General features: G+C 40.2%; 1 protein-coding gene across 2 annotated transcripts in view; it reads right to left on the bottom strand.

The window, feature by feature from the left end:
• Nucleotides 1–2,875: 2,875 nt before the first annotated feature.
• LIN9 (lin-9 DREAM MuvB core complex component) overlaps nucleotides 2,876–21,978 on the bottom strand; it is a 55,279-nt gene continuing 36,176 nt past the window's right edge. The window contains exons 9-15 of one of the 2 annotated variants that reach the window (XM_084623762.1): nucleotides 21,773–21,892; nucleotides 21,492–21,593; nucleotides 10,243–10,323; nucleotides 7,328–7,453; nucleotides 6,819–7,001; nucleotides 6,531–6,628; nucleotides 2,876–4,096 (exon numbers count right to left, since the gene is read on the bottom strand). In XM_084623762.1, coding sequence (XP_084479888.1) covers nucleotides 3,991–4,096; nucleotides 6,531–6,628; nucleotides 6,819–7,001; nucleotides 7,328–7,453; nucleotides 10,243–10,323; nucleotides 21,492–21,593; nucleotides 21,773–21,892 — 816 coding nt within the window. In that variant the 3' untranslated portion in view covers nucleotides 2,876–3,990. The remainder of the gene's footprint in view (nucleotides 4,097–6,530; nucleotides 6,629–6,818; nucleotides 7,002–7,327; nucleotides 7,454–10,242; nucleotides 10,324–21,491; nucleotides 21,594–21,772; nucleotides 21,893–21,978) is intronic. The other variant, XM_084623763.1, reaches the window with a different exon arrangement.

Here is a 21,978-nt window from a genome sequence, read left to right as displayed (position 1 = left end):
CTCTAGCCTTCATGATTGAAGAGATATTTTTCCAAATGTGAACTAAATGTAAACTGAAGGAGTAATGCCTACCTAAGTTTGTCAGAGAGCCTGAAACAATAGCTCTAAGAGCTCTTTCACGTCATTTAATTTTAATTTCACTTAGGTGTTAACTCAGATGTCCAAAGATGACAATTTAAATGGGAACATTGCTATTTCCTTGCTGGTCAAAGCATGTCAGAAGAAGAGAAAAGTGGTCACGTGAAGAACTGCAGTACTGGGAAAGACAACTTTTTTGGCATCAGGAGTGGACTGCACTTGGTAGAGTACCACCACTTAGGGCTGGTCTGAATGCACTTTTTGTACTGATGTAACTATACTGGACTGCAACAATTAAATCAGTACAAAAACTGTGCATAGACTCTTTGATATACTTAAATCAGTTGAACCCCCTATTGTAGATGTAGTTATACCAGTATAAAAATATTTAAATTTCAGTACATTTACTGAAATAAGCTATATCAATAAGCACTTTTCTATTGCTATTTCCACATTAGAGGTTGCAACTATTTCACTTTCTAACCAATATAGTTAAATTCTGTAGATAAGCCTTACATTTACCCCACAGTCTGACCTGTGGTTCCAACAAGTCAGAGGGCAAAAGCAGGGGCCCAGGAAATAATCTGAGCATTACCAACGGATAGCCAATCCTGCAGAGCCCAGCAGTGCATCCAAGTCCCACCAAGGAGAAGTGAAGCAAGGGGATCCAGTAAAGCCCTGTAAAAGTACTTGTAAGGATAAGCTAAGCCCAGGAGACCAGCAGGTAATCTGAGTCACTCAGAGAGGAAGATGAGCCCAGCAGTGGCCACTTAATAATATTTTAAACATCTGCATGATCTAAGTGGCATTTCACTTTGAAATCTTAAGTGGACAGAACTCAGAAGAATACCACTCCCCCTTGGTCAAGTTTGATCCCTGTTGCTAATTATGCCTGCTTAGCTGCGTACAAAACTTGGGAAACTTTACGGACTGCCCTTAGTCTCGTGGACTATGGGATCTTTTGGGCATAAGTCCCCTTCTAAAAGGGTGACTATATCTTTCATCTCTGGGGCAACTGCTGTACCACCCTTTGGTACCAGCGATGATGGTTCCTGTAATTTATGAGCTTTCCTTGTGGCTTAACTTAACATTTTAGTGTTACTCGCAGTTCCAATACACATCGCATGAGGTCCACTAAAGAGGAGAGTATGAGAAGCCCAGCTTCTAAGTCTGTTTGGAGGACAGATATTTTCCCTTAGTTTTGGGACCTTGTTCCTCTGTTTTGCCTTATCAGCCTTGCAGCTATAGTATAAAAACATGCAAAGGAAGAAAAGTATGTGGCTCTGTTGGCCTTGACTGAGCCTGGGTGCTTCTCTGCTGCTGTGTACTCTCCTCTTTAGTGGAGGGCAGAGAGAGCCCAGCAGAGGTACTGAACTGGAGGACCCAGAGGGTTGAAGCCTCAATGCACAGGCAATCCTACAATGGAGAAGAGGGAAAGAGGAGGACTAGAAATTGAAATGGGATCATTACTGCCTGAAAATTGAATACAAATAAAATATATAAAGCAAACTGGTTGATTTGTTCCAAACTACTAACTTGTTCCACTGCTGAAGGGAGAACTTAAAGTGGTGGAAAGTGTGGTAGGTCTTAGGGCCAGAGCCCCCAACAACAACACATGACCACCTCCAAACTCTACAGGGAAGAGGCACTATCATTTCTTACTGATTGTGGGAGAATTCTAGGATGCATATTTCATCACAACACAACAATCTGACCGTACATAAATATTATTCTTATATTAGTGATCTCAAGATTTAAACATGACATCCTTTTGGAAGAGCAATGTAAAAAATTCATTTAAGTTCACATTAAATACACGTATTGTTCTACCCTCAAATACAAGTGCACATGTGTAGTTTTACCATAAAAATCAATATTATACAGTTTTTCCTACAGTAATTATAGGTAATTTCAACAAAAAATCTCAGCAACTTTCAATTGATATTTTCTGTTTAAGAGTATTCTTTGAAAGAACATATTTAGATATCAAAATCAAGATAATATATAAAAAAACACTGCTACCATCATTCAGAGATAAGATTGTGGTATGGTGATGAAAATATGTCTCTCTTTATATTTGATAAGAGCATGTGTATTATGTAGACATTGGCCTATCTGGCAGCCTGATATTAGTACACTAAAGTCCTGATCCGAGCATGCAAGTAGTCCCACTGACATCAGTCAGTACCTCAGTACCTTGATGCAGTGGGAAAGACTGAGCACCTTGTGGTTAACCCTACTGTCAATTCAAAGAATATGGCTGATTGGTTCTGGCAGAGGACACATTCCGGTCTCTTTACCAGATGGAAGATAACACCACAACGTAACAGGGAAGTAGGGTGGAAAGGGGAAGCATATAAAAATATTCTAGGGTCAATCCTCACAAAATGACAAATTTAGGTTTAGATTTGTAGATCACCATATGCAACTCATTAGGATTACCACTTAGTACTATTCTGTAATTTCCCTTGTAGTTTTTAAAATCTCTCCTAAAACACTCACCTTGCCAAGCAAGCAAAATGCTTCATTTTTATAAATTAATTATGCATACTTTTTCTGTTCAAATGAAATTGGACCTGCCTTTCAGTGCAAGAAGTTTGCATTTTTGTAAAATATATCAACTCTCATAGGTCAATTTATTTAGAATTAGAAATGTCATTGAGAATAAAAGATTTATGGATTTCTTAATTAACAGAACAAGTTTAGGTAAATATAAACTCTGCACTAAAGTTTTGCAGTGGCACAATACCATCACAATACAGAAGCATTTTTTAAACTATACAAAATTCCAAAATTGAAAATAACGTTTACATTTTCTTTATACATGAACATATAAAAGACCTCATTTCATGAGGCATCCAAAAGAATCAAAACATCTCTACAGCTATCTCTGAAAATTCAAATCTGGAAACAATTTATTACACTGAAGCTTTACAAGACTATTAAACAAACAATCCAATAACCACTTTTTACAAGATTAACATTCCAGAATACACTTGGAGGCATTTTTAAAAAACAGTTCACAACACTGGTTATCTCATTTATTATCAAAATCTTTTTATTTATATATGTTGGGTATTGTTGAATAACCAGTTATCTAAATTGAAAGTTGTGCAAACAATAAAAAATGGAAAACCAATATGTTATCAGTCATTTGTATAAAATATCAATTACAGGACTTTTTGCCCTGTATGGAGGGAAAAAGCCATAGCAAATATGTTCCTAGGAATTTAGCAGTTATGTTTTTCTATTCCTTCATTAGACTCCTTATATAAGTTATGATAAATTAAACATTCCAAAAAGGTATTAACTGATTTATAGAGCAGCCAGTATCCAAGTGTACAATATCTATCTATTCACTCTCATCTATTTTCTGTCCATATTCTGCTGCTGTTTCATAAGGTCAGGAATATACATACTGCTTCACCACACTGTAGACTAAAGTCTGAGATGGTGACTCTCAGGTAATAGAACTGTAGCTTTCAAGAACAAAGGACTGCCATACAGCCACTGATTTGTACCATTTCCTCTTCATTGTCTTTAACACATCAATAAAGCAATCTGCATGAATTGGGCAAAATTTACCCAAACTTTTAAAAATAAAGTTGATATATTCTTAGTTGAAATTGCATGAAAGCATATTCATATACTTCCAGTTTAAAATAAAAACGGTAGTTACTAATAGAAGTTAGCTCTTAGCAAAACTACTGTATGTATATAACAAATGGAAAAATCTAATGTATGCAGGCCAGTAATGCTGGTTTCTTAAGAAGCAGTACAGTTTACCGAAAATGGCCTTTTTAGAGGTTTCTTCTCCCTTATCTCCCCGCAGTTAGGATATTTGGTGAAGCCTATGTTAAAGAAGAGGATTTCACAGAATTACATGCTGTACACTTGAAATAGACATCGCTTTCAGTCTCTGTTGGTGTTATTGGCTGCAAAGGCATGTAAATTTCCCATCTGGCTCAGGCCACTCTGAATATGTGCAACATGGATCTCAACATTATTCTGAAAACAACTAAAGAAAAGAAAGAACGGTTAAATCTCATATTTTAAGGCTCAATTTATTAACTTATCACACCTGAACATGACTATAATGAACACTAATTGCCTTCAAGACGAGGTATGAACATAGGAAGTAGTAAAAGTTTAGAAGGGCCAACATGCCAGAGAGCAAGATCTCTTTATCAAATTCTGTTACTGTAAGAGAAAAGAGCAAAAAACATTATCTGGGCTACAGCCCTATGAAGCCAGTAGAAAGGTTCCCATACCTACATGCCAGTGTATAGGTTTTGCATGATTGAAGTTCACAGAAATATATGAATATCGTGGTCTCTGATGATTAAGTATAAAGAAGGAAAGCCTCAAATTACTTAAATCCACTGCAATGTGTGATTTGTAATTCTGCTTATAGTGAAGTTTAGTTAAGAGTGGAGTTTTTCCAAAGGGGAAAAAACTGCTATAATAAAGGATGCCACCACTGTACTATGTTCTATGCTTTGGATAATTTAGAATACATTTACTAGTTGGAAAAAAAACGATAATTTTTCTTTTAATATTTAAATTATGGCTGTTCATTAATCACAGTTAACTCACGCGATTAAGTCAAAAAATTAACTGTGATTAAAAAAATTAATCACGGTTAATTGCACTGTTAAACAATAGAATACCAACTGAAATTTATTAAATATTTTTGGATGTTTTTCTACATTTTCAAATATATTGATTTCTATTACAACACAGAATACAAAGTTTACAGTACTCACTTTATAGTATTATTTTGATTACAAATATTTTTGCACTGTAAAAATGATAAAAAGAAATAGTATTTTTCAATTCACCTCAGACAAGTACTGTAGTGCAATCTCTTTGTTGTGAAAGTGTAACTTACACATGCAGATTTTTGGTTACATAACTGCACTCAAAAACAAAACAATGTAAAACTTTAGAGGCTACAAGTCCACTCAGTCCTACTTCTTGTTCAGCCAATTGCTAAGACAAACAAGTTTGTTCACATTTACGGGAGATAACGTTGCCGGCTTCTTATTTACAATGTCACCTGAAAGTGAGAACAGGCATTTGCATGGCACTTTTGCAGGTATTATGCAGGCAAGGTATTTACGTGCCATATATGCTCAACATTTATACGCCCCTTCATGCTTCAGCCACCATTCCAGAGGACATGCTTCCATGCTGATGATGCTCGTTAAAAAAATAATGCCTTAATTAAATTTGTGACTGAACTCCTGTTTTACCCACATTCTGCCATATGTTTCATGTTAAAACAGTCTCGGATGATGACCCAGCAGATTTGACAAAACCCAAAGAAGGTACCAATGTGAGATTTCTAAGGATAGATACAGCAGTTGACCCAAGGTTTAAGAATCTGAAGTGCCTTCAAAAATCTGAGAGGGATGAGGTGTGGAGAATGCTTTTAAATGTCTTAAAAGAGCAACACTCCACTACAGAAACTACAGAACCCGAACCACCAAAAAAGAAAATCAACCTTCTGCTGGTGGCATCTGACAGATGATGAAAATGAACATGTGTCAGTCCACTCTGCTTTGGATCGTTATCAAGCAGAACCTGCCATCAGTATGGATGCATATATTCTAGAATAGTGGTTGAAGCATGAAGGGACATATGTATCTTTAGCGCATCTTGCGATGCTGGCTACAATAGTGCCATGCAAACGCCTGTTCTCCCTTTCAGGTGACATTGTAAACAAGACGTGGGCAGCAGTATTTCCTGCAAATTGTAACCAAACTTGTTTGTCTGAGCGATTGGCTGAAGTAGGACTGAGTGGACTTGTAGGTTCTAAAGATTTACATGGTTTTATTTTAGAATGCAGTTATTCTTTGTACATAATTCAACATTTGTAAGTTCAACTTCCATGACAAAAAGAGATTGCACTACAGTACTTGTATTTGGTGAACTGAAATATACTATTTTTTTTGTTTTTTACAGTGCAAATATTTGTAATAAAAAATAAATGTAAAGTGAGCACTGAACACTTTGTATTCTGTGTTGTAATTGAAATCAATATATTTGAAAATGTAGAAAACATCCACAAATATTTAAATTGTATTCTATTATTAACAGTGCGATTAATGTTTTTACCGCCTGACAGCCCTAATTTAAATCTTCTTTAAAAACAATTACATACATCAATAACTACTTGTTCAAATTAAAGATACATTTTGAAAGACTGAATGGCAAAGGAGATTCTAGTCTATACTGGATTAATTTAAATATATATTTTAATATTCTTTTTATATCTACTGAAGTTAGGTAGCCTTTTTCAATAGGACTATTCCTATAAGAACTGCAGAATTAGACTCAATTATATAAATACATAAACATTTCCGCTCTGAAGTGTGTTAAGAATATGTAATCATGAAAGATGCATGTAGGAACAAAAATATGTATGTATCATTATTAAAAGTTAATACCTGATATTGGAAGAATCTATTGAATTCTTGATGTCATTTAATGAATCTGTTAGTGATTTAAATTCAAAGGAATTCAGGTCACCTCCTTCTGCTAGACACTAGAAGAAATTAAGAAACAAATTTAGAATTGACTCTACAATTCTACTACATAATTTTAATTTCTATTCAAATACATGTTTTGACTTACTTCAACACAGAAATTTGACTGATGTCTATGGGTTGCCAGGGCTTTAAAATGTTGTGTATTATGTGTGAGGAAACATTAGAAATTTTTAGTAAACAATTTACCTTAATCTGCAGTAATATTGCTGTAAGTCTAGAGATCAGATCCGTCAGGTTTTCATTTTCCACACAAAGATGTCCTGTTGTTGATGCATTTGCTTGTCTAACTATCTCCTGAGCTTCTTCTTCACATCGGCGCCTCAGATCTGTTGGCTGGTCTGAAGGCTGGAGGCCTTGGTCTGGAGCAAGCTACACAGATATAATTAGAAGTAAAGATTAAGGGTCTGATTCTACAGCTGGTGTGGGGTGAACCGGTAGTCAACTTTAAAGGGGGTTTCATAAGTGAAGAGCCTGCAAAAATAACCAGGCCCTCATACTGTTAACCAAAACTGTCCATTGACATCAATGAGAGTTACTGATATTCGGAAAGAGAGAAGTGAAAGCATATATGGCCCCAGTTACTTAAAGTTTGGCATTTGTGTCTAAATGGTCCTTTTTTATATATGAAATTTCAGTTGACTTATTTATATGTTAAACACAATGCCAAATAAACTAAGAGGTTAGCAACATATTACCTCATAACAGTACTGTTGAACCTTATGCAAAACTTTGTTTAGGTCCTTATTCAGTTGTTCTAGATCTAGAACAATAGTTGCATATCTTCTCTGAAACTCAATGCTGATGGGCATAGAATAGGATTTCTGTGAAGAAGACAATAAAGCATATCAAGTTTATAAATCACAAACACTATACATCTTTATTTACTAAAGTTGCACTTTACTGTCTAGATGCTTCCCTTGGATGACTAGTATCACCTTTATTTTGTCCTTCTTGTGAAATTTTAAGTAGAGAGTTTATACACCAATCCTTTTCACCCAGATTTGTTCTGCTATTTCTCCAAAATACAAATGACTTAGCTCAGTGGTTTTCAACCTTTTTTCATTTGCGGACCCCTAAAAGAATTTCACATGGAGGTTTGGACCCCTTTGGAAATGTTAGGCATAGTCTGAAGATCCCCAGGGGTCTGCGGACCACAGGTTGAAAATCACTGTTCTATGGTAACAGTAACCTTTTGCGGACCTCCTAGACATGGTCTGCGGACCACAGGTTGAAAACCACTACTTAGCTAAATGAATTTAATTGGCTTATTCATTGCTTAGATAACTGTGGCAGATACAACTTTTTTTACAGTCCTCAAATAGGAATAATATACTGAAGACAAAAACCTCTAAAGAACACTAACTGTTCCCTTCAAAAAAATGAAACTCAAAATGTACAATTGTGTGTATTAGTAACCCCTGTTAAGGAACCCTCTGCATTTTGTCATTAGAAACTAGTATTATTGCCAGACACTAATGTACTAATTTAGGATCTGCTTTGAGTATGGTTAAACAGTTCCACTTACTAAATATTAAACTGGTCACTAACTTATAACATGGGCACAAAAGGATTCCCCTTTAACCAAAACCAAAAATGTCACTCTGTTTCACTTTAACCAAAAATTATTGTATCAACATTAGCTAATTGATAAAATCTTTAAAGAATTTAAATCTGTATATTATTTTGGTCATGTTCAAGACAGGCAAGTGTTTGAGAAAATATTTTTGATTAAATGAAATACATTTTAAAGGCAGAAACTGACTGAAGACAGGCTAAGAACATAACCCCCTGGAAAGATATCACCTCCTGTAGTTTTATCAGAATAGCCATGAGCATTCACAAAAGTTACTGTATAAGAGGCTTATTTACAAAGTAATGAATAAAAAGGAGATTCAAAATATCTCATATCCCTAACTAAGCTAAACAGACCAAAATATATCAAATTGAATATATATCCTTGTTCCCCTTCCCTCCTGTTGCTTCTTTGTTTGTCCCAATATTCTTTATTTTCCTTCTGACGCTTCTCATTTCTCCTTTCCTCATTAAGTTTAATTTGTGATTTAGTATTTAAGTTTTGTTCATATTTTAAGGCAGTCATCTTCTTGTAATGAGAGAAGGCTTTCTGTAATCCCAACCTGTTTGATAGTTTATTTTTGTATAAGTGTCATACTTAGACTTTTAGTTAAATTTTAAAAACAAACTTTTAAAAAGCGGCATATTTTTCAGCATTAGATTTAAAATCTGTGACAAACTTTATATGTAATTTATTTTAATCCCTTTTTTGCTATAGTTGCATAGATTTTAATGATTAAACTGTACAGCTGAAACAATTTTCTTTAAAAAAAATTAAGAGAAAGCACAGTTAATGCACAGGAGAGTGAAATAATAATGCCAGCATTGAAGAATGGGATGTGGGTATGGGGTAGGAGAAGGGGACGGTGGACATGGGAAAGGGGAAGCAGAGAATGGAGAGAAAGAGTGAGCATACATGCGCCCACAGGTGGCCACGGGGGGCAGAGAGAAGAAATATTTTATCCATATTAAAAACCTTAAATGCTTTGTGAAAAATTTTAAGCACTTAGGTCTGGGTCCCCAAAGGGACTTAGGCGTTACAATGCAGAGCACTGCAATGCTTAACTTTTAGGCACCTAGCTAATCATAGGGATGACGTTTTGATCACCAAAGCCTGAATTAGGTGTCTAGGCTCCCTACATAATGCAAGTGGAGTGATAGGTGGCCTAGAATGTGGTATACAAAAGCCAGCATGCTAGGTGGGGAGCTGCCTAAGCTAGCAAATGAGAGATGCTAATGAGAACGGTGTATCGTCAGCCCCTCTGCATACCTCATATGCTGGGCCTGATCCAGGAGGCATGCTCAGAGGCTGCTTAGATTTACACAAAACAGCTGAAGGAGGCCCTCCCATATAACCTATAGGGCAACATATAGGGTCTTCACCTAGAATGTAAGAGAGCACTAGTTCAAGTCCCCACTCTGCCCTCATGAGGAGAAGGGATCTGAACAGGGATCTGCCACCTCTCAGGCAAGTGCTCGAACCACTGGATTATAGATCCATTCTCACTTGCTCTCTGGCCCAGTTAATATCTAATTATTCAGCTAAGGTGAAACAACTTCAACAGGCAAGACTGAGATAGCCCCACATCAGGATATCCCATAGTCCAGTGGTTAGAACACTCCCTTGAGAGGCTGTAGATACTTGTTCAAATCCCTTTTCCATCAGGCAATGGGGTGACCTAAGCCAGTGGTATCTCATGTGAGTACCCTGACCACTAGGTTAAAGCTTAAATGGGAGCTGCTGCTCCTCTTCCAGATCATCATTTTGCGTGGAGTTAGGCAGCCTTTGTAAGCTCAGGAAGTTTTATTTAACGATAAACACATTTTGAAAATGTTGACCGTAGTGATTTGCATAAAGTCATACCCCAGGTGGGAACAGAACCCAAACCTGTACTTTAACCACAAGATAATCCATTCCTCACTGATTATTAGTACTACTGTCTCTGTTTGTATGAAGATTATTTTTTGATTATAGCAGATACCTATAAAACAGGATATCAAAACTCATTCAAGAACTGAAAAAATAACATGTTTTTACCAGCTTTTCCGCTTCTGTGTTCATCTCCCTTAACTGCTTGATGTGCTCCTTCTTAATCATAAGGATTTTTGATAACCTAGTCTATAGACAAAGAGGAAATTTTTTTTTTTTTAGGACAAACATCTTTAAACAGTTTTAAAATGAATGATAAAATTATTGAAAAATATCAGACACTTTTTGCTAAAAGTGTAAAGATATTTCTCAGACTGACTACAAATTAAGATGTATAAATTAAAAATATTTTTTTTCCACAGAAATTATAAACAGTACTTTCAGGGAGCCTTACCTCTATGAAGCCAAAGCACAATGGTTGAAATTCCCTACACAAAGACTGAGTAAATAGGATTTGTGGACATATTTTGAGGATGAAGGGAACAGAATCCTTCCCTCCCTACAGCCTGAAGATATAATATAGGACTTTTGCACAGCAAGGCTGTGGATGTAATTATCGTGGGCTACAGTAGAGATCAGCTGTTTCACCATCGCCTTCCCCATAAGGTTTTCACCCTGTTGATGGACTCACTTGTCATGTCCCAGACTGGACACAAACCCATTGTGTGCACTCCTGCAACAACAGCTGAAACACAACATGGGTTTGCAGCAAACAAGAGGGCTCTGGAGGTTTTTCACTTCTTGGGCTCTTCCTTCAAAACAGAAGTGCTCTGTATCTGCTGCATTTGGGGTGTAATGTGCCCATAGAAAGGTCTGCTAGATTTTGTCCAACGTGAATCTAACTACTTGAAGTGTGGATGTCAGCTGGGACGGATGGGTGTAATCCTAGTGCCACTGCAGTCAACAGGAATTGAGCCATTGATTTCAGTAGGGTCAGAATTTCCTCCTGTATGATGACGGTACCTATACTGGAATTCAGTGCAGTTGGGAACAAGGTATACTAGAATTTTCACAGTGATATGTTATAATTGAAGACTAAATGAAAGTTAGTACGAAACAGTTTATTATAGAAACTAGCTACTTTCAGTTCCCAATCTTGTAGTCCTCTTCATGAAGGCAGAACTACCACTGAAATTAAGGAAAGGAACGCAGGAACAGGCTGAATTAGTGTATGTTTGTTTGAGTTAGCAATTTATACTTGAATTTGAGTTACTACAAAACAACTATAGGGACACCGAAGTATTTTTAGTGTTTAAATATTTTACTCTATATTGTTTGTAGTATCTTCTGAGAAGTTTGAAAAACATGCATTTTTTCCTACCAATTTTGTATTTTCCTATTTGTTTTACACATCCCTCCTCTCTTTCCCCCCTCACCATTTAAACTAGAATTTAGATTTATTTCCTTGTATTTAATTTACACTAGTGAGGAAAACGTGCACAGTTCTGGGAAAATACTGCATTAGTTAACATGCTCCCTCTACTGGACATGCAGGAGCACAGAAAAAAAAAGTCATTTCTGTCTACATTCTGTTTTTATTATATCTTAATTTTTAACTCATCCTCAAAAAAAGAAGGATACTGCTAATCATTTGGAAAACTAGATTCTAACACAGCTGACAAACTGGGACCCCATACAAAGGGAATCCCATCCATCGGTTTTGAACTAAAATGTAATATATTTTAAATTGAATCCAGTATCCCCAGAAACATTTAATCTTGTACGTGAGGATAAAATATTTTCATGATTTTTGTCAGTATTCCATTTAGCTTGGATGTAAATATTAATGTACAAGAGATGGTCAACTGATATAGCAAATTCCTTTTGGAGCTACCATTTCTCTAATATGCATAACTTTGTCTTAATAAAAGAGAAAGTTACTCACCCTGTGCAGTAACTAAAGTTCTTTGAGATGGTTGTCCCTGTGGGTGCTCCATTTTAGGTGTCTTGGCGCCCTGCGCTTACAATTGGAGATTTGTAGCAGCAATGCCGCGGTTCACTGTGCATGTGTGCCAGCCTTCTCTTGCTGCTCTGAGCGGCTACCTCGCATGCGCAGCCAACTGACCCCCAGTTCCTTCTCTACCCCAGAGGATCAGCGTGAAACTCCGAAGTAGAGGGGAGAAGGGTGCATAATGGAGCTCCCACAGGGACAACCATCTTGAAGAATCTGAGTTACTGCACAGGGTGAGTAACCTTCTCTTCTTCTTCTTTGAGGAGTGTCCCTGTGGGTGCTCCACTTTAGGTGACTATGGAGCAGTACCCCTTGGTGGAAGAAGGGGCTTCAGAGTATCTTTGTTGAGGGTAGATAGCACCGAGAGTCTGAATTGAGTGTTGGCAGAGGAATGTTGTTCCAGGGCATAGTGTTTGGTAAACGAGTGGGCCGAGGCTCAGGTAGCTGCCCTGCAAATGTCTACAATGGGTACATTATTGAGAAACCCTACTGACGTGGATAGCTCTCTGGTAGAGTGTGTACAAATCACAGCTAGAGTCGGGATGTTGCTCTGATGATAGCAGAGGTGGATATAGCCAGAAATCCACTTAGATAGTCTTTGTTTGGAGATGGCCTCACCCTTCAATCACTCTGTGACTGACAGAAAGAGACATGACGATTTTCTAAATGTCTTTGTTCTTTCTAGGTAGAAGGCCAGAGCTCTACAGACATCGAGTGTGTGAAGGGATGCCTCCCTGGCATTGGTGTGGGATTTTGGAAAAAAACATAAGTAAGTAAATGGGTTGGTTTAAATGAAATGAGGAGGCTACTTTAGGTATAAATTTAGGGGGGCTCTTAGGATCACTTTATGGAATGTGGTATATGGTGGGTGTGCCATTAGGGCCCCTAGTTCCCCTACTCTTCTTGCTGAAGTGATCGCAATAAGAAAGGAGACCTTCATCGATAGATGTAGCAATGAGCAAGTCGCAAGGGGTTGCCCATGAGGGTACACAGCACTAGGTTAAGGTCCCATATAAGAGTAGGGTGTTTTAGGGGAGGGTAGATGTTGGTCATGCCCTTTAAGAATCGTTTAGTTGTTGAATGAGCAAAGATCATGGTTCCATCTACCTTATCATGTAGTGAGGTGATAGCTGCTAAGTGTATCTTTACGGAGCTATTGGAGAGGCCCGCCTTTTTAAGGCGTAATATATAGTCTAGGACTCTGGGTAGAGGGGCAGAATGAGGAAACATATGGTGAGCCTCGCACCAGATGCAGAAACATACCCACTTATGAGCACATATTTTGTGTGTGCTTGGTTTGCGACTATTCAAGAGAATGTCTTTAACCTCCTCAGAGTAATCCTGATCCAGCCCCGTTGGCCATGGAGTAACCAGGCCTTGAGGCAGAGAACCACTAGGTTGGGGTGAATGACATGGCCAGTGTCCTGTGTCAGGAGGTGAGGAAGTTTTGGAAGGGTTTGAGGAGGTTTCACTGCCATCTGTATTAGTTATGGGAACCACGTCTGTCTGGGCCATGTGGGTGCGATGAGTATGACCCTGGCCTTGTCCTGTCTGATTTTGTGTAAAACCCAGCTCAGTAGAGGAATCGGCGGGGTGGGGGTGGGGAACCACATGTACATTAGTGGTGCTTCCCATTCTGTGAGGAGGGCATTGCCCATTGAGTGGTGCCTGAGCCTTGCTCGGGAGCAATATTAAGGGCATTTTCTATTGTGAGCTGTCGCAAATAAATCTACAGTAGGGAACCCCCACTAGTTGAATATGGGGGTTTGGTTGAATATTCGAGGGTCGGGCAGTCCATCTCTCACTTGTGGGTTTGTGAGAAGTGTCTGCTCAGATGGTCTGCTGTGGTGTTCTGAAGTCCTGGAAGGTAAGCTGCAGAAATGTCTATCTTGTTGAAGATGAACCATTTCCATAGGTGTAGTGTCTCGATTCAGAGAGGGTATGATTGAGTTCCACCCTGTCTGTTTATATAAAACATGCAAGTTGTGTTGTCCACGGGGACTCTGATGGTATTGTTGCAGATAAGTGGAAGGAAGCGTTCACATGCTCTTCTAATGCTTGGAGCTCTAGAATGTTTATGTATAGGTTGGTTTCCGCTGCGGACCAGCGTCCCTGGATGGTGGTGTTGTCCAGATGGGCTCCCCATCCCATGAGGGAGGCATCTGTGGTGATTGTGATAGTGCGAGCTTTTTGTTGAAATGGGACCCCGAGCAGATGTTTTGCGGTTGCATCCAACGCTTGAGGGAGTCCTTCACTCTGCGGGGCATAGTGAGCCGTTTGTGGAGGGAATGCTTGTCTGGTATATAGCAGGTGCAGAGCCAGGCCTGTAGGCATCCCATATGCAGTCTGGCATGTTTGACTACATAAGTTGTAGCAGTCATATGCTTAAGGAGTTGTAGACAGGCCCTGGAGGATGTTTGGGGGCTGAGTTTGTTATCATCAGCCTGGTTAGGTTGAGGAATCGCTGTTGGGGTAATCTCACTTGTGCTGAGAGGCAGTCGAGATAGGCCCCTATAAACTCTAGTTGCTGGACAGGGACCAAGGTGGACTTTTGGACGTTTATTTGAAACCCAAGGTTGGTGAAGAGGGTTATAGTGGTTTGTGTAGCTTGTACTGCCATCTGCTGAGTTGGTGTTCTTATGAGGCAGTTGTCCAAGTATGGGAAGATCATTATCCCTAGCCCGTGGAGGTGAGCTGCAGCGACGGCTAGGACTTTGGAAAATACCCTTGGGACTGTCGATAAGCCGAAGGGTAGTACCTTGTATTGGTAATATTGATGGCCTAGTGTGAAGTGCAGAAATCATTTGTGTGCTGGAAGAATGCTGACAGGAAATTATGCGTCTTGTAGGTTGAGGGACAAGAGCCAATCTCCTTTCTCTAATGCCAGAATTATGGTTGCCAGGGTAACCATTTTGAAGGGCTGTGTCCTTATGAACTTCTTGAGTTTGCATAAGTCCAGAATGAGTCTCCAGCCACCATTCTTTTTCTGTGTGAGACAAAACCCTCTTCCCCTGTGTTGGAGAAGTACTATTTCCATGGCTCCTAGTTGCAGGAGATGGTTTATTTCCTGCTGCAACAGGGTCTCGTGAAATGGGGGCCTGAAGAGGGATGGAGAAGGTGGGTGGGTAGGGGGATAGAAATAAATGGGAGAGAGTATCCCTTTTGGACAATTTCCAGCACTCATTTGTCTGTAGTTCTTTGGGTATTTAATCTGCCCTGTTTTTTCTTGTGGTGGTTCTTGAGTCCTTTAAGGTATGTAGAGATGCATCTGTGCGTTCCGCAAATACTTTTTGTCCCTCAAAGGGCAAGTCCTCAACTGTGACTTGTACTTTCCTAGGAAATCCGGAAAGGTGGAGCCATGATGCTCGATTCATGACCAGTGCTGTTTTCCCCTTTGGTTTACTGCCGATATGACCAGTGAATTTGGAGCTGGGTAAGTAAATAAGAACTCAGCCCTTTCGCTGGTACATAATATTTTCTGTCTCCATTTACAGGAGGGTGGGTCAGTGGCAGGTGTCTGCCATATTATCTTTGCAGGATCCATTATAGCAGTGTTGATGGGCAGAACTATCTTTGCTGATGGGGATGCCTGCAAGATGTCAGTAAGTTTGTGCTGGGTCTCTGGCAGCTCTGCTAAAGAGATGTCCAGGGATTCTGCAACAATTTTGAATAAGTCCTGGAAGGACTTAAATCATCTCTTATGGCGGGAGGCAGTGGCATAATTATTTTGTCCTGGGACAAGGACAAAATATGGGTGAGCGGCAATGTGTTGCCTTCAGGAGCTTCTTCTGGCTTTTCTCCCTCTTTCTCCTGGGCCTCCGATGGTGGTGGGTTCATGGGTGAAGGGGACCAGGTGGCCCTTGATGCTGGTGGGTTGTGGGGTTTAAGATTTTGGGCTCTGTAGATTGCCCGTGTGTCCCAGCCAATTGGGTGGCATAACAACGGGCGGTGGCATCCATGGCTGTGCCTGCCAGCTTTGCCCTTGCATAGGTGGCTGTTGGTGAGAGGGTCCCAGTTTTGGGGAGGGATGATGAGGGATATAAAGACCGGAATCATTCTCTTCATCCTCATTACTAGATAGTGCAGATCCACTAGGAGTGCCTATTCGGCTCGATCCTGGTCTGACTAGGGTACCATTGTTGCCAAAGAGGGGGTTCCTGGCGTGGTGGAGATTGCCAGGTCTGCCAGTCAGGTAAAGGGTTGCAGTACTGGGAAGCTCGGTGCCACAGATGGCAGCGTAGTGTGCTCTGACGGTGCAGAGGTCTTGTTAGGCCAGGGGTTCTCAAACTGGGGGTCGGGACCCCTCAGGGGTCATGAGGTTATTACTTGGGGGGTCACGAGCTGTCAGCCTCCACCCCAAACCCCACTTTGCCTCCAGCATATATAATGGTGTTAAATATATTAAAAAGTGTTTTTAGTTAAAAAAAGGGGCGGGGGGGAGGCGGGTTGCACACAGAGGCTTGCTATGTGAAAGGGGTCACCAGTACAATAGTTTGAGAACCACTGTGTTAGGCTGTGTATATGCAGCAGGTGGTGCCATTACACTAGCCGGTGCTGAGATGTTCTTCGGTACTATTGGCACCAAGCTAGGGAGCTTAGCTTTAGCTCGTGCACCGGAGTCAGAGCCTGGCCGTGTCAGTGCCTTGGGTCCTCGGGATGTCTCGGTACTGGACATTCCCGGTATCTCTCGGTCCGAGGTTCTTGGTGCCGTTGGTACTGGAGAAGATTTCTTGCCAGGAGACCGCTTCTTTTTAGGAGGATCTCTCTGTGGTGGATGACTGCAACCGATGTTTGGTCACCTACTTAGGTGCAGCGTCCTTAGACACGGTTTGTATAGAGCCCTTGTCTGAGGCTGCTGCTGGAGACGATTGGCCAGAAGGAGTTCTGGACTCTGGATTGGAGGCTGGCCTGAGGGATTTCTCCATCATTAATAATTTTAGTTGGAGGTCCCTGGCTTTCAGTGTCCTGGCAGATAAATTCTTGCAGTGTGGACACTTCTGTGGTACATGGGTTTCCCCGAGACAGCGGATGAACTGAGCATGACCATCCGATACAGGAATTGATAGTGCGCAGGTCAGGCAACGTTTAAAGTCAGGGGAACCGGGCATGCCTGAGGAGGTCCAGGTCTATAGAAAATAGCCGTAGTTCAGTCACTGTCGGCAGAGACCCGCTGGTGGCAGAGGGAAGCAAACTAAAAAAATTTTTTTTTAAAGTGGGTAAATGATGGGAAAATGGAAGAAAACCAACAAATAAGGATAAATAAAGGTGGGAATATAAACAATTTACAAAATAGACAGGGGTGCTGCTCTTGCTCTGATTCAAGCCAAAGGAACTGGGGGTCGGTTGGCTGCGCATGCGAGGTAGCCACTCAGAGCAGCAGGAGATGGCTGACATGTGCGATCAACTGGGACACTGTTACTACAAATCTCCGATTATAAGCGCAGGGCACCGAGATACCTAAAGTGGAGCACCCACAGGGACAATCTGTGAAGAAGAACTAGAAAGATCATTTAGATACCAAAAGAAGAAAGGTCAATGAACATATTGATTTGATAAAGTGGGACCTGTCAGTCTTCATTGATAAATTATGGTAAAAATCAGTCTTACAAGGCCTGATTTTGGACCAAATTTCTTTTAGAATACTAACTAAATTTTTGCTTACAATCAATTGAGGGTGCAAAATTACTGGTGCAGATCACGATGTCTTCACATCTAATCATCTCGTGACCAGAAATCAACTGTTAGACTTCTAAACATTATAATTAGTTCCCACAATTAATTACAGGCACAAAATTAGAGGCTGGGTGGAAACCCCTTTGAAGATATATAACCTGTTATATTTATTTTTTTCAAACTGAAATCTTTCAATGAATTTAATAGATGTTACCAAATAACTTGTCTTGAATACTTGTATAACCACTATGTAATAAATGCATAATGTTAACAGTGATACTTCATTTTTGTAAACACATTCCAATTTCTGATGCGTTAGATTTTGAATAATTAGGTAATCTAAATGATAGATATAACCACCATCAATGTGAAGCATAGTTCCATCAAGCTCCATATAGATATCTTGAGGAATCTGGTCTACAAACCACGTTAAAATATGCTGACCTTCCTTATGTACCCACCCATTGCCCTTTGGATGGAACTTGATAAAATCTCATGTGTCAGGATCTAGTATGTCAGTATTCTTCCAGACCAGTGCCACAGATTGTATACCTGATTTTCTCTACTAGTTGTGGTTTTCATGAAGGTAAAAGTTTTGAGTCACAGCATAAGATTCTCTAAAGGAGATCTCTAATTATCTGGTACTTTCTTTTGTCTTATCAAATCATGTATTAGTCATGACTCTCATGTCTGACTTTCCATATAAAGTGCAAATGAAACTTTTGATTGTTGTCATGTCTGAGGAAATTTCAGCTGTTTATAAGCCCTGAGCATGTTCTTAAAGCTTCTTTGGGCTTTTCTATGAACTGAAGAGGACACATTTTTCCTTTGCACATGCCTAAAGCATTGTAATTATAGCCTGAAAAAAGCAATAATTTCAGGTAGAAGAGCAAAGGGGAAATTCCATTTTTGCAGCAAGGCTGTAATAACTTCTCAGTCCAAGATCCAGCCATATAATGGTAATCAACCTTTAACATAACAATATTACAGTACCTAGACAATATGTTTCTGTTACTCTCACAACGGTGCTGGCCATCAGGTGAAAGAGATGATTCACTTACAATACAATCAGTGTTAGCTTTTTCACAGCAACACCTAAGCTCAGCAACACTGCTTGAAATGTCTTCAAATAAAAATAATTTATACTCTAGGCTTAAATATAATGTGTGGCCTTTAAGCAGAGCTTTTTTTGCATCCTTCTCTCATTCCTTTATTAGAGACATGAATTGGGTAGCCCTGAAATGACCAGACAAGAGTCCACACTGAAAATCTTTGCTCTGATTTTGTTCAGGCATATTTTGGCAATTTTTGCTTGCTCGGTGTCCTTGAAAAATGCAGTCAGAAGCATCACAGGCAAGAAGCCCATGCTTTGTAAGCTCAGTTTACTTAATGTGAGTAGGTGAATATAACCAAATATAGGTTGAAATTTGAAAGTTTTCTGATTTAAAATACAGCATCAACATCACACAAATCAACTGTGATTGCGTAACTGAGATTTATTGGCTCTTCAGTTTCTTGGTCAGTTTGGTCTTATCAGTTTTGCAGATCATTCTCCCTACTATGTCTGACGAATCAGACTGAGAGGATAACTCTAGATCAAGTGTAGCAGTAGAAACAAATCTCATGCCTTGCAATTAATGAATCTTCATATATTAGTGCCTTATTTTTACTATAATTGTATTTAATGTAACGTCCTTGACCTTACTAAACACTATCTTACCCTACTTCTTACTATTTTTGGCCATTACATTTCCCTTAATCCAGTGGTTCTCAACAGAGGTCTGTGGCCCCCTGGGGGTCTGCAATCTCTTTCAAGGGGGCCACGGGGCTCTGTGGCTGAAACCTAGAGCCCGAGCCCCAGCACCCCCACACAGGCTGAAGTCAGGAGTGGAGGCTGAAGCCCCAATCCGCAGAGCCAATCACGTAGCTGAAGCTGGGAGGTGTGGGGCTGAAGCCCTGATCCCCGGCACCCACCGCGGGGTTGAAGCTGGGAGGCACCAGGCTGAAGCCCCAATCCCTGGTGCCCCCCACGGGGCTGAAGCCGGGAGGCATGGGGCTGAATCCCGGAGACCCGAGCCCTAGTGCTCCCTGTGGGGCAAAAGTCCTGAGCCCATGGGCAGAGTTGGGGACATGAAGGGCTTTGCCCCCTCCCCACACCAAACTGCAGTGCAAGCACAGGACATTTCTGGGGCAGCTCCACACCTCCCCCAGGTCAGAAGCAGGAAGCTGGGGCTGGGCAGTGAGTGCGGGGCAGCTGCTGCTCTGGCTGGCGCCATGGAGCAGGCAGCTGCAGCGTTCCCTTGTCTCCTGTTGGTACCCCGGGTTGAAGCTGCTCCTCAGCTTCCAGCCCCCTTTGCTCACGCATCCAGTAAGAGCTGCCTGGGCTGGGGGACCTGGCCCTGTGGCTGGCAGAGCCCTCAGGGAACAAGAACTGCAGGGGAGCCCTCCTGGCACACAGCCTCTAGCTACCCCCCTCCCTGCACCCTTAGCTACCCAGTTTGCACACAGCCCCTAGCTATCCCCCTGCCTGCACCCTGAGCTGTTTTCAAACCCTCCACCTTTGAGTTATAATTGTTGGTTTCCCGCCCCCGACAGACTGAGTGACCTGCTGAGGTTAGTCAGGGGGTGGAGGTGCCACTCCCTCCCTGGACTCACCGTGTGGAGCTGGCTTGAGCCCCACTGGCTTGAGCCCCGCTGGCTCCTGCTCTCCCAAAATAGACGTCAAACTACGCCTATGCCCAAGTCCCCTGCGCCTATGCCCAATGTCCCATCCCCGCTGGGCCCTGGCGTTTTTAATAGTGGGGGGGGGGGGGGAAGAGTGTCTCAGAAAGAGAAAGGTTGAGAACCCCTGCCTTTATCAGTTTTATTAAGCTCTCTGACAAGCAATATTTACTGCAAGTAATACGCACCATAAGTTGAATGGCCAAAACAGAAATATATTTTATATGAATTGAAGATAACTGATTAAAGAACTGAATTTTATGTAATCTTTAAGAACTTTGTCAGAACTTCCTTCAGTTCTTATTCGAGAATATCCTGTTTTGATTCGCTTTATGCTAGTTTTTGCAAAAATTATAATGGAATTTAACTTCTTTCATTATCAAGTTGACATTACTAATGATATTGTTTTGTCATCTAGAATAACAACTTGCTTAGATTAGTTTCTGTGCTTCCTGGATCTCGACTTCCCAGTATTACATTTTCACACTTCGCTGAACACATTCTCAGAATAAGCTAAACTATTATCTTCAAACACATAAAAGGAGGATAAAGATAGATTTGGAACACTAGAATTTATATCTTGAGGGATAGGAAGCGTTTGGTTTAGACATATCTTTTTCACCTCCCTTTGATTTTGGGAATGCAGAGCTGCCTCTCTTGTTCTCAAAGTAGGCAGGACATCCCACTAGTTGCCGTGGCTTACTGGATGGGATGTGTCGAATACTTTTTTTAAAAAAGGATATATCAGTACCATGCAATGTGAAAATTAAAATCTTAAAAAGCAGTAACTGACAAAACAGTACATACAAAGAAGTTCTACATATAGTGAAAAAAACCCCTCAACATGTCAAAACAAAGATTTTGACTAACAATTCATGACAAGTTCCTTTTTTATATTAGCAAGCCTCTTATGAATTAATATCTAGTGTGAGTTAACCACATAAGAGTTCAACACAATAGATGTAAAAAGGCCAATGCACATAAAATTAAAAGAAGAGCAGTTAACACTCACCACTTGGATAAGAAATTCTACTGGAAAACCACCTAGTGTTTCGCTATCTGAGCCTGAAATTTTGTTTTTCCAAGAGGATTGTCCTAATAAAGGATCACTGTCCTATACAAGAAAGAAAGTTGCATTTAACAACTTATTTCTAGAAAGATTTTTAAAAAACTTTTATCTTGTTAAATATCCTCAGGTAATTCATTTCAATAATATACTGAATTACTAGATTAATGTTTCATATCATATTGAATAATTAAGCAATGACACATTTTCTGGTACATATTACTTACTGTAATTGGAGACTGGAGAGAAGGTGTGTAGTGTAATCGAGGAGGGGTCATGAAAAATCTAGAAGGCCGTTGTTTTTGTCCAAAAGCAGTAATTGGCATAGTTTCATGAGGCTCATTGCTCTGTTGAGACAGAAAAATGAAGAAAAAACTATTCTAGGGTGACTTTAAAGAGACCAAAAGTTTTACACACCTCTTGAACATCAGAA

The sequence above is a fragment of the Lepidochelys olivacea genome (genome assembly GCF_965140295.1).
Source record: "Lepidochelys olivacea isolate rLepOli2 genome assembly, chromosome: 3".
In the NCBI taxonomy this organism is placed as follows: Eukaryota; Metazoa; Chordata; order Testudines; family Cheloniidae; genus Lepidochelys; species Lepidochelys olivacea.
This window is presented reverse-complemented; position numbering and strand designations above follow the sequence as displayed.